The following is a 14,143-nucleotide window of genomic DNA, read 5'->3' as shown; positions in this document are numbered from 1 at the left end:
CAGGTCAGATGTACAGGTATATATAGAAGATATTCAATGTTTTGTAGTTGAATATGTTGAATATGGAATTTATGTCACGGTGGGACAGGAATTTTGATATTTTCACGAGTGCAAAGAACGAGCGAAAATATTTTTTAAAAATCCTGTCTCACGATTGAAATAAATTCCACATTCAACTACAAAACATTGAATTTTCTGTTTGTTACATTTATAAAAAAAAAATCTTTGATTTTTTCTTTGCCTCTGTCTTTTTGTAATACTGTCATAAGCTCGTGACGTCATAGTTGAGCGGTTGAAATCATAGCTATGTTAGGTGAAAAGTCTGAAAACACTGTAAACATGGATTTAGCAACATATTTTTGGTAATTTTGACAGTTTTATTCGCTGTCAGAATGGTTTATTTATTTCTATCTGTATTATATTAGGTCAAGGAAGATTTTTATTACAACAATCTTCATTATGGGAAGGGAAATCGAAAGTTTTCCTGCACTTCTGATATTCGTCACACTGTGACAGGATATCATTTTGATATCCTTTCACACTGTGACAGGATATCATTTTTATTCAATGAATAAATTAAAGTATTTCACGAGTAAAATGTAATAAGATATACTTAATCAAAAATTGAAAGAAAAAGAAGACAATAAAGAGGGAAGAAAAATACATAAAAAATTCAAATAATAATGGTCTAAACGTGGAAAAATTTCATAAACAGATGTTTGCTTTACTCTGAATAGTATAAATATATATTTATAAACAGATGGGTATAAAAGAAATTTTCTGTCGTAGGAAACTACAGGGAGACGACAAGAAAACTCCAAGTTGACATTTTGCTTTCCATTTGCTCTCATAGCTGGAATTTATTAACCCCTAGCGGGGAACTATAATGTTGCTTTTATTCCATAAGGTTTCCTATTGCAAAGAATCCTAACGTCTTGGATTGATTCATAATTAAATAAATTTGACCCGATCTTTTGATATATTCATTGCCAATCTCTTCGATTACATTCAATCAAAAACAGCATCTATCTGTTGAAATCATTACTACGATATACAACGCTCTATCAACCTGGCGCAGTGGTAAGAGCGTCTGCTCTAGAGTCTCGAAGTAAGACGAGTTCATCCTTACGTCACAGGTTTAAATCCCACTGTGGGACGTGGTCATCCATCCTTTCGATGAGACCGTTTAAACCGGGGTCCGGTGTCGCAACGACCATGAGTGCAGATTATAGGACAAAATTTCTAGCCATCCACAGGCAAGGGGTGGTGTCTTCATATAAGTGAAAATTCTCATTTGATCAATGTAAAAAAAAAACTTTTGAAAAATAAATAAAAATGTGTAATTGCTCTCTAGTAATACCCCCGCTCTGATGTAAATATACCATATCATGGTAATTAACGTTACGGGTATATATGCACGGATAAATAGATATTTGACATCAGATTCATTTAAAAATTAATCCCACCATACTAAATTTTCAAGCATCTGTTATAAGTAGTTGCTGAGGTAACTGCGACAAAAATTTGTTAATTTATGAAACAGATAGTTGCATTGATAAACAGGAAGTTGAAATCAGATTTGAACAAAAATTAATCCTACCATATAGATTGTTCCATAAAAGAGTGTGCTAAAAATTTCAAGCATCTGTAATAAGTAGTTGCTGAGAAAACGGTGACAAAAATTTCTTATGAAATAGACGGACATACAGACAAACAGGAAGTTGATTTTTGTGTGTGAAACATTTATGATCGGACAGACGCATGGACAGACAGGAAGTTGACATAAGATTTGAAGAAAATTTAATCCCACTCCATGGCATACCTCAGAGAAGATTGTTTTAAAATTTCACGCATCTGTTATGAGTAGTTGCTGAGAAAAATGCGACGGAATTATGCATAAAACATGTACGAAACGGACAGAAGCACGGAAAAACAGAAAGTTGACATTTAATTTAAAAAGAAATGAATCCCACCATATGGCATGCCTCAGAGAAGATTGTGTTAAAATTTCAAGCATCTACTTTGAGTAGTTGCTGAGAAAACTGCGACGAAAATTACATTTGTTACGGGCAGACAGATGGACAGCTGTGAAACAGTACCCCCCCCCCCCTTCTCCTTCAGAACGGGGGTATAATAAAATGAAAGTAGGCGGGTAGAAATGGATTTCTCTAAATATGAGTCTTTGACTTTCATATTTTTATGCTAAATACCTTTTATATAATTGTGTGACCAACATTACGATAGGATGTCAAATTTCCCCATGTGATAAACCACCACGCCTTTTGTATCATGTAATTTCTCAATGGCGGGAAAACCAAGAATGTCATATGTGTATACAAGATTTTGGGAAAATAAGTAATGAATCCACGTTAAAGGTAATTTTTTAAAATAATTTAAATGCTTATACACGCAGTTATTATATTATGAATTTTCTAATAAGAAAAGTAGGTGATTTGTACATGTACATATAAGATATAGGATAGGTCAGGAATTAATCCACGTTGAAGATACCTTTTTGAATAATTTCTATTCTTTTGCAAACGTTTTTATATTATTGATTTAATTAAAAGAATTAATTCACTTATTAGAAACTTCGGTGACAATTATCGTTAAGTTATGTACTTTTAATTTTGCGAAAATTAGTTTTCAGAACTTACACAGAACTATTGTGCTAGTATATGTCTTCGAGAGTGTCTTTTACCTTAAAGCTTTTACATGATTTTATTACATATAATTTAGCTTTAAAATTTCTAGTGTTGCGATAGAAGATGGAAATCAAAATACTTTGTATGGCTATAAGAGTTTTCCGTAAGCCGGGCTTGTTTGTCTAATATATATGCGTGATACGTTCATACGTCTATATATAAATACCCCTGATATCTATAATTAGAATGTGTAAATTCCCTACAAGTTTTATTTTTAAAGACAACAAATGGGAAACTGATGTATTCAAGATCATTGCATTTTTAGCGTTATATAGACTATCCTTAAAATCAATGCTTCCAAGAAAGGAATTGGGAATACCTCTTTAATAAATCTATAATTATCTATGTCTCGAGCTCTATATTTGTTTACCATCATAATATACTAAAAGCTTAAATTATTTCTATAAACTAGCTATCATCCCGAATGCAAAATTTAAAATAAAATAAAATATTAAACGTATTTAATCAAAACATTGTTTCTTTGTTACACTTTAATCAGTCTACTTACTCCTTATTAGATAAACGATTTAGTATGACAAGATAAAAAATATCTTTTTCTCTTGAGTGATAAAATTATGTTACAAAATGATATGAAAATTCCTTGAAGATCCCACAATTTTCATATTTTTGTAAATTTTCCGTTCAATATACTTTTAGAATAAATTGACAAAAGCAAATGTTAATATAAGCATAAAATGTAAGAAATTTAATTAAATTATTCACAGATATATTAATATTACCCCGAGGTGACAGGAAAACCCTGCGTTTTATGTCTCCTTCTGCCAGGGGCAGAGGCTATTATTCATTTATTCACTTAAAACAATCTAATATATATCATATATGATTGATTGATTGATTGTATATTGTTTAACGTCCCTCTTGAGAATTTTTCACTCATATGGAGACGTCACCGATGCCGGTGAAGGGCTTCAAATTTAGACCTATACTCGGCACTCAGGGCCATTGAGCAGTGAGGGTTCTTTATCGTGCCAACGCCTACCGTGACACGGGACCTACGTTTTTAAGGTCATATCCGAAAGACCCGTGACTTTCACTTCTAGTGCCGAGCGCTTGGCGAAGGAACAGTCACTACCTTTGTTTACGTCTTAGGTATGACGCGGCGCCGCGATCGAGAATCGAACCCGGGCCTCCCGATCACGAAGCGAACGCTCTACCACTAGGCTACCGTGACCGGTTATCATATATGAGGAGAATGAGAAACATTTACAGAAATTTAATTCAGGTCAGATGTACAGGTATATATAGAAGATATTCAATGTTTTGTAGTTGAATATGTTGAATATGGAATTTATGTCACGGTGGGACAGGAATTTTGATATTTTCACGAGTGCAAAGAACGAGCGAAAATATTTTTTAAAAATCCTGTCTCACGATTGAAATAAATTCCACATTCAACTACAAAACATTGAATTTTCTGTTTGTTACATTTATAAAAAAAAAATCTTTGATTTTTTCTTTGCCTCTGTCTTTTTGTAATACTGTCATAAGCTCGTGACGTCATAGTTGAGCGGTTGAAATCATAGCTATGTTAGGTGAAAAGTCTGAAAACACTGTAAACATGGATTTAGCAATATATTTTTGGTAATTTTGACAGTTTTATTCGCTGTCAGAATGGTTTATTTATTTCTATCTGTATTATATTAGGTCAAGGAAGATTTTTATTACAACAATCTTCATTATGGGAAGGGAAATCGAAAGTTTTCCTGCACTTCTGATATTCGTCACACTGTGACAGGATATCATTTTGATATCCTTTCACACTGTGACAGGATATCATTTTTATTCAATGAATAAATTACAGTATTTCACGGGTAAAAATGTAATAAGATATACTTAATCAAAAATTGAAAGAAAAAGAGGACAATAAAGAGGGAAGAAAAATACATAAAATTCAAATAATAATGGTATAAACGTGGAAAAAACCATTGAGGGAAGACTAAAACATATATTTGAAAATAAATGTACAGATTTTTTTGTTTTTCGTTTTGTTTTGTCATCATATGAGAGAATTAAAGTATATCTGGTCTAGTTAAGTAGTATTCCTTTATATACTTTTTCAAGGGCGGGAAACAAGAATTGACTTGAATTTATTTGCAGCATGTTTAGTTTAACAATGTCTACATAATGTTTCCTTTGATCTTCTCAGCTCAACTGGTAGACTGTGATTAGGAGTTGGAATTTCAGAATTTTTTTTTATTTTGATAATAAAAAACTTAAGTAATTTTCACATTCAAAGTTTGTTTGAAAAGAATTTTAACACAACACCTTTGTTTGTACTATTAATGTCAGTTTTGTATAAACTGGTCCTGTTTTCTTTTCTATACAGTAGTAGCAACCCAATCTTGATTAAGATCAACAAGCTGTTCATAACATATCGGGGTAACAGAGGAACATAACATTACTTTCCTGTTATCGAGGGGCAAATATTCTGGTATTTTGACCTCGGAGCCATGTAACATATGTGGTATATACATCTGCCCTTGAATGATGTTGAAAAATATTCAATCTCGCTGCCGAATTAAGACGCCATATATATATATATATGTAAGAAGAAAGATATGGAGACAACGACCAGTATTCAATATCAAAGTCCATAAAACAATACAAAACAAGAGTAGAGCAAACACGGACATCCGAAACATCAGAGGTGGGATCAGGTGCCATGGAGGAGTGAACATCCCCTGCTGACCGGTCACACTCCACCGTGTGCTCCTTGTCATGATCGGGAAATAACTGAAAAATCAGTCGTCAATTCAATGTATAAATAATGGACTAACAATTAGTATGAAAAACGTCAGTCCGGATATGACTCAATGATAAATTGTATTCGCTGAAAAGGTCATTACATCAAAAATTTACCTCGTTTTAGAAATTCTTCATACGTAGAGCATGCTCTTGCGTATAGAATCAACTGAGATATATACACCCCATATGCAAGTAATGAAGGTATATTGCTGCATAAGTAAAGGGAATTGATGATAGAAAAGTTAAAATCATCATGTTTATCATATAGCGAGGTTTTCTATATTACCAATTGTAACATTTTTTAACAATCACAATTATATAAACTCGTGTACATATCTGAAAGTACATTACGAAGATTCCATATATGGTTAGAACTTATAATTAAACTTTCAATAATAATGTTTTGGGATATTAAAACAGTCGCTACTCTTGTTTAAATTAAATCATATTGTTACGGATTTCCCCCATGACTAAAATTACCCACAGCTTGGATCACCCCAATTATGCCCTGAATATTTAATCTACGTATCGTAATTTTATTTGTAGATATCATGGGAATATTATCAATATATATGAATATCTATGAATATCTATAAAAGTTTAATTATAAGTTCTCACCATATATGCAATCTTCGTAATGTACTTTCAGATATATACACGAGTTTATATAATTGTGATTGTTTAAAAATATCATACTTGGTAATATAAAAACCAATCTATGATAAACATGATGACCTTAAATTTTCTATCGTCAACTCCCCTTACTTATGCAGCAATATACCTTCATCACCTGCATATGGAGTATATATGTCTCAATTGAGTTGATCCACAAGAGCATGCTTTACGTATGAACAATTTCTAAAACGAGATAAATTATTGACAAGCAAGCTGATGGAGCAAAAATATCAGCAGTCTCGTTTACAGTAATCATTTTGTAAGTTCTATGATCGATACAATATCTTGTCAGCAAATACAATTTATCATTGAGTCAAATGCTGACTGATGTTTTTCAATCTAATTCTTAGTCCATTATTTATACATGTACATAGAATTGACGACTGGTTTTTCCGTTATTTCCCGATCATGACAAGTAGCACACGGCAGGGTGTGACCGGTCAGCAGGGGATGCTCACTCCTCCATGGCACCTGATCCCACCTCTGATGTTTCGGATGTCCGAGTTTCCTCTGCTCTTATTATGTATTGTTTTATGGACTTTGATATTGAATGTTGTTTATTATCTGCAAATCCTTCGTGTTTTCTGTAGTGTTGCTTTGCCATTATTTCCATGTCCATTCACAGAATTTTTTTGTTTGGCTAAGAACTACATAGCTCAGACGTTTATCAATAGATGATTGACCTCAACGTTAAGTACACGTAAAATATTTGCATGATGGATACCGCATTTTATGATACAAGAACATAAATCAAAGCCTTTGAAATTTGCCAGAAAACTTTTTAAAAAACTTTTCTAAAAAGTTTTGTAGGAGAAAATTGGCTGAACTGCGAACTTTGATAAGACATTCAATACCTTTTTTTAAACATCAAAGAAAATTTTAAAAGAAATGATGTGAGACAAATGCAATTTTGAGTCTTATGACTTTGTAAAGGAATGCCTAAGAGATTTAAAAATAAATCTGCTTTTTTTTTTGTTGCCCTGTGTTGCGAATTCCAACTGTTAGGCTGAGGTATCTCACGACAATTTTTCAAATATTATGTACTAATTTGTTTTTAAGTGTGTGAAGATAAAAAGACTAAAATTGTGTTAAAGGAACATATAAGACTCAATCATGGCAGTGTTCCAGCTCATAAGAGTAAACTACTTCAAATTTTTCTTCTTAACGATGAAAAGGTTGTTCAGCTCCATATCCCTATACTTCCCCGACCTAGGTCCTTTTTTGTTTTTTTCTAATTCATAGACTAAAACACTAAAACAAATTTTATCTGGACCTTGGTATGAATGTAAAAGCATTATATTAAGTTATATTAGTTAGATAAATGGCGCATATTGATTTTTGAACAAGTTTACGTAAATTTGATTTAGTGCGTTTCTTAAAATCCTTTTGCATACAATGTATAAGTACAAACATTTAGCATCATTCTTGAATTAGTCTGGCTTTTTTTTCGTCAAAAGTGCCAAAAGGACACACAGTCTTATATAATGCGTTTTTTCAGCATTTTGCGAAAGGCAGTTGGTTGTGCGGTTTTCCAGTGCTTATTATGACAGTATTTCAAAGAAAGTCTAAATATTATGGCCTATTGAATCATTGCTCTGCAGACTTAAAAAATGTTTGAATGTAAAAGGGGTAACTTTGAAGGATAAATTTGATTTATATTATGATACATGTCGTTCCTTTTATTTCAAACTGTATGTACTAAATTTTCGCAACATCTTATATTTGCAAGATGGTCATTTATTGTTAATAAGTCAGACAGAATATTAAAGAACTTTGGTCATTACTGTTTTTAATCTTTAGAAAACAAATGTACGACAAAAATGAATATTCTGCGAGAGCAGTACCTTGAAAATAAATTTATTTACAGTAAAAATACTGACAGTACTAGTTCTGTATTCATCTGAAATAATTTCTGATTTCAAAGATCAAATTTTAATTTCTCTGCCCTCCACTGGCCCCAATGTTTTTTTTTATGGCTTTTATTGTTTAAAAAATCTTAATCAGAAACACAAACGAAACAAAATCGATGTGTGCATATATAATAAACCTCTATAAAGAGGAATTTTTGTCCCTCTCTTTTGCGAAAGCGAGGGGACATTAAATTTCATCCATCTGTCCGTCAGTCTAGCTGTCCGTCCGTCACAAAAACTTTAACCTTGCCCATAACTTTTGATTTAGTAAATTTATGTCTTTCATATTTCACATGTGTATTCCTTGTGACAAGATCTTTCTTTGGGTACCACCAAATTTGACCTTTTGATCTTGACCTTGGAGTTTGACCCATTATTACACAAAAATTCCAAACTTTTACTTTGGCCATAACTTTCAAACGGTATGTAAGAATTTGCAAGGACTTTCATATTTCACAAATGTATTCCTTGTACTTATGCAAAAAAAAAAAATTAACCTTGACCATAACTTTCGAACAATAAGAGCTAGGGCTTCCATACTTCATATATGTGATTCGTGTGAGAAAACCATTCATTGGATATGAAAAATTTGACCCTTTGACCTTGACCTTGGAGTTTTAATTTCTTTTTAAAGCTCTAACCTTGGTCACAACTTTTGAATGGTACATACTAGGACTTTCATATTTTACATAAATTTTCTTAGAGGTAATACCTTTTATTGAATACAAACAACTTTGACAGTGACCTTGGAGATTTATGTACTTATGAAAGAGCTTTAACCTTGACCATAACTTTTGAACGATAAGGGCTATAGCTTTCGTACATAACATATGTAATCCTTGTGACAAGATCTTTCATTCATATCTTTCATACCAAGAGTTTTTATCTTTTGAACTTGACCTTGGATTGGACCTTCTTTTCAAAAACATTGAACATAGTCACAACTTTCGAATGGTAGAAACTAGGACTTTCATATTTCATATATGTATTATTTGTAGCAAGACCTTTCATTGAATACCAACGACTTTTACCTTCTGACCTAGACCTGTGAGGCTAATAAGGGACTTAATTTGTCTAAAAAAATGACTTTTCTCACAGATTAGAACTATGTTACCGTTAATAAGCTTCCAGTCTGAATACAGATTTGAGCCAAAATCCTTAAAGTTTTTTTCTCTTATTAAAGAATCAAAACATTTTTGTTTTTCTATCATTTTGTATTTTATGTGACAACTTCACCATATGTGAAAATAAGAAGAATTTAAATATATTATGCAAAAAGAAAAACATTCAACCTTTTGAAATACAAGTAGGCATAATTGGCAACAGTAATTTTTTATGATTAATGTCTAGGAAAAAGGTAATGAACTTGACCTGACCTTGTATCTAATAAAAAACGGTCAAATCTAATTCCACTGATATTATCACTTTGTGATATTGTCTTCTTGATTCTGTGAAAATTTCATTAATTTTTAGATACAAGAAATATGAGAAGAATCCTACCTTAACCTAATCTTAGTGACTGATTTTGCTTGTTACCATGGCAACCATAAAAGTTCATTATAGAATGATGTGCCTTGTACCTATATACTTAAGGTCATGCAATTTCGTGTGTTTTTATCAATTTGATGATTGAGCTTGAGCATGTACATGTAAAACTTACATGTACCATGAGTGAATATTGAGCGACTTTTAGAATATTTCAGCATTTTAAATGTATTCCAAATGTACTTTTGATAACCAGTATTCAGAGATACATTCTAAGCAGTTTCTTTACAGTATTAGTGGCAACAGACGCTCATGTTTTTGTGAGAATGGTTTGTTTGCTTTTCTAGTTTTTATTAAGGCTCTGTAAAAATTTAACGTAGCTGAAAATCTGATTTTTTCAAATTTTTCCTACTGTTTCCATGGTAACAAAGACACTTACCAACGAAAATTTATTTGACATTTGTACTTAAAAAGGTAAAATTTTATCAAAATTGGTTTCCATGTGTGCCAACGAAGTTTAAGTAGTTACACAGAATGTTTCTTAATAATTTGATTCAAAGACAAATGCAACAAGTATCTTAATGCTGACAAATATACATGTAGTCTCAAAAAAGCGCGTACAAATATTACTTGCTGAACTGAATCGATGTCACGTGAATTAAAATGTTAGAAAATGTCGATCAGCTTTGTGATTAATTAAGTATCAAAATGAATTAAAAAAACGCAAAAATATTATTATGTAATTTGTAATGCATTTTTTACAAAATATCCAGTTCTTCTTAAACCTTTATCATTTAAGACATTTTTTATTGAAATCTCGAAACTCAACAGTTTTGTTCTGCATCTTACGCACACCCGTTTGGGAGCGGATCCTGTGATTTTCTTTTATAAAATCATCAATAGGTGATAAGAAATAAAAATAAAACCATAATGTTATCAATATCATTTTGACTTCATATTGATCTAATTTTGAAAACCGACATGTATTTTGATATTTTTATGCTTGTTTTCAGTAAGGAATTATTCTATCGCAGCAAGGAAAAATAATGTCTCATTTCACCATGTGCACAGTCTAAGAAAAACTACAAATAGATCGGCCCTTATTACAAAAAAAGATGAGCAATATATATGAAACTGAAACTTATCACTATTGACCTAACTGAAAAACTTCATCAACTTCTCAATAAACACATATTTTCTAAAATATATGGAAACGATGATGAGTGATTGTGTACAGCCAATCTTACTTTTTGATTGGACATATAGTTTTGGTTTCCCCTAGCAGAACATGGACACTGTCAATCTTTCTATAATATTGAAAGGTATCATCCGACACTTCTCGTATACCACGAAATAAATTTGAATGAGACTTGCACAGATTCTTCCTTACATAGTGTCACTATGATCTCATTTTCAATTTTTGCTCTAACACTTATTTCTGGTCTACTGCAATAAAACATGGACTTTCCTATTATAATCATATGGGGGGGGGGGGTATCATTTAGTGAGCTCATTGTACAAAATCCTCTAGTTCATTTAAATCTTCTACAATATCATTAGATTTAATTAATTTCGATTTTATGGCGCTGGAGACATGTTTATGATTATTTATATATTCAAAAAGTTTCATTTTTAGCTACCAATGGACACCTGTCAAACCTGTTTACTTTTTCTTCTACTAGGAAACGTTTGGTAAGTAAGGAAAAATAACTTACGGATTTACACGTTATTATTTATATATACGTACGTGTTCATGGTCTATACTCGACATGCTCCTAAAGTTCTAACTGCTTATTAGTAGCTATTGAAAAAGTATTGGTGTTTTCAGTGTGTACTTATAACAATAAAATAACTATCACCCTCTTTCTCACTTCATATATCAAAAGAAAGTAGACACTTGGTGCGTTCATTTTGTATAATAAAATGTCATTTTGAGAATCTAGATATTGAGAACAAGCTTTGAGAAATTGCAATGTTCTAGAAATTTGCAGAAAACATGCGTATTTGACTACCTTCCTTTAAAGATTTAAAATATGAGCACAGCCCACGATCCCCCCAAAATATGATCTTTTTTTATTTTCAGAAACGGATCTTTCATTATGTATTTGCATATTTTGGATTAAAGGTTGTACTCTACATGAAATTCTAAAACTTTAAGCCATTTTCAAAGGAGTTTACAGGCCTAGGATATGAGGAAAATTATGCATTTTATGACGTCGTTATGCATTGACTAGAGGGAAAACGACGTCATGATTGACAGATATGTGTTCATCAACACTCAAAGTGATAAATAATGTATTTGCACCTAAACAGAGCGGATTTGATTTTTCAGAAATTCTCAGGGACAAATAAGGCCCAAAGTGGCTCTTATTTTGTACAGATTATTTAAGAATATCGATGTCAGTATATTCTTTTCTGATTACGCTACATATATGATTTTTTTTTATTCTTAGTTATTTGGTATTCATGTTATTATGCGTTATATAAATAGAATTATCCATTTAGAAAGCGAGTTTTTTTACCGTTTAAAGAAGATGAATGTAATTAATTTTGCAGAAAAAAACTACATACATTTAATCATGTAATAACTAATTAGTAATAACACATCTTTGTATACTCCAAAAATTATTTATGAATTGTTTTCCCTTTCAGGTTATTAAACGCTCTTAAATGTGGAAATATGTATCTGATTGGTGTTGAAAAATGCCCAACTGAAACAAACTCAAATCAAGAGTCTCAGAATCACACAAAGGACTCTAAAATTAAGGGAAAACTGTCTCCTGACAACGCACAAGGATCTCCTGACAACGCACAAGAGTCCTATGACAACTCACAAGGGTCTCCTGACAACGAAGGCGAGAAATATGGCAATGTGCAAATTTCGGATGAAGGAGGAGATAAGAATAGAATAGCTATCATATGTACATGTACAACTGTTGTAATTGTTCTTTTAGGGACAGGAAGTGTTGTTGCATATCGAAAAAGACATATTTGCCTGCTAGGTGGGAGGTTAAAATGCCAAAGGTGTCTGCCACTGGAAGAAAACACTGAAACTCATGATATGAATGAATCTCAAGTACCTTGTATGGCTAATACGATACAAGTATGATTCATTTCAGGGGACAGAAGGCTTCAGAAAGTTCGCAATGTGTATCTAGTTATAGAACTAATTCCATGGAGATTTAAATTATTGAATTGCATGCTGTTTTAACCGTCAGTATCTAAGGAAGCATGAAACTAAATCTGCAGCTTAAAAAACTTCAAAATTTCTATCAGCAGAAAAAACAAGCAGGACCTTTTCAACTTTTTAGCCATGTTTATAGAGTTTATTTCGCAGTATTTCCCCTAACAAAACAAACTACCGTTACCTGGTTGCTATTGTTTATTGTGGTAAATCAAAGTGTCAAAGTTATAACTATATTAAATCAAAGTTTTCATAGTGACCACTATATTTTCAAAGTGATCATTATTGTATTTCAGCGTTTTCAAAGTGTTCACTATGGTGTCAAAGTTATCACTTCAGTTAATCAAATGTTCAATGTTATCACCTTAGTTAATCAAAGTTTTTACCACAGTTAATCAAAGTTTGAATGGAAATTAGTATATAGTAAATCAAAATTTTATAGTAAGTAGTATAGTAAATCAAAATATCAAAGTTTTCACTTTATTTAACTGTAGTAAGCTATTTTAGAGTCATTCTGATATGATTTTAGAGTTCCTTTTATTACTTGGCACTGTAATGAAACATTTTTCGTTACATCACTTTTCCTTTGGGCAATCGAATGACCTCCATCTTTTAATTTAAACAGCAATGCTTTTGTTATAATTTTGAAGAGTAGTTTTCGTTCAAGAATCATATCACATTGAGGTTTTAGAAAATTTGCGATAAACATTTATTATAGTCGACCTCCTGGCGCAGGCATTTAAACATCTGCTCTAAAGTCGCGAAGTAAGGAGCTGTTCCTTCGGTTACGGGTTTGAATCTACATGTACTACGGGACGCAGATACTGATCTTAGGGATAAGACCGTACAAACCGAGCTCCCATGCCAGTATAGAGCACGAAAAAGGTCCTTCACTGCCCACTTGCATTGAATGCACATTATTTGTATAAATGTAAATTATTATTTTATAATATAAGTTATAGTCTACATTCAGCAAGTGGTGGCATCTCCAGATAAGTGAAAAATTAATCGAGAGATACATGTAAGGACATTCCGCCAGGTGGGGCATTTGTTAGTTAAATGCATGAAGCCACCTATATGCATATGCCTCAGCATCTCATGTCTCTAAAGCAGGGTTAAAATAGGATATGCGTTTATGGCTCCATTTTTTGAAGTATTTTAAGGAGAAATGTATTTTAGTGAGACTGAGTGGTCCTCTAACTTGTAGTTTTTGAGCTGTTTACTCATACCGCATATAAATATGATCTTGGCTGTGGTGAATATTTTCAAGGGAATTTATGTCCTTTTGTCTTGGCCTGCATGTCGCAATAAAACATTTTTTTTAAACATGTCAACCCTAGAGTTGATTCCATTTATTTAAGCGGTAGGTTTATAGGACATGAAGCCAGTAAAGTGTTCTTTTCACAGTGATAATCAAG

General features: G+C 32.1%; 1 protein-coding gene across 1 annotated transcript in view; it reads left to right on the top strand.

Annotated features, from left to right (window-relative positions):
- The window catches only part of LOC134231694 (uncharacterized), a 37,352-nt gene extending 24,373 nt beyond the window's left edge, over nt 1-12,979 (top strand). The window contains exons 3-4 of the mRNA XM_062713675.1: nt 11,178-11,233; nt 12,194-12,979. Of these exons, the coding sequence (XP_062569659.1) occupies nt 11,178-11,233; nt 12,194-12,650 (513 nt within the window). The 3' untranslated portion in view covers nt 12,651-12,979. The remainder of the gene's footprint in view (nt 1-11,177; nt 11,234-12,193) is intronic.
- Nucleotides 12,980-14,143: the final 1,164 nt, after the last annotated feature.

Source organism: Saccostrea cucullata, unplaced genomic scaffold (genome assembly GCF_032062105.1).
Source record: "Saccostrea cucullata isolate Sc308-1 unplaced genomic scaffold, CSIRO_AGI_Scuc_v1 ctg198, whole genome shotgun sequence".
NCBI lineage: Eukaryota > Metazoa > Mollusca > Bivalvia > Ostreida > Ostreidae > Saccostrea > Saccostrea cuccullata.
Note: the sequence above shows the minus strand (reverse complement) of the source record. Positions and strands in the feature narration are given on the sequence as shown.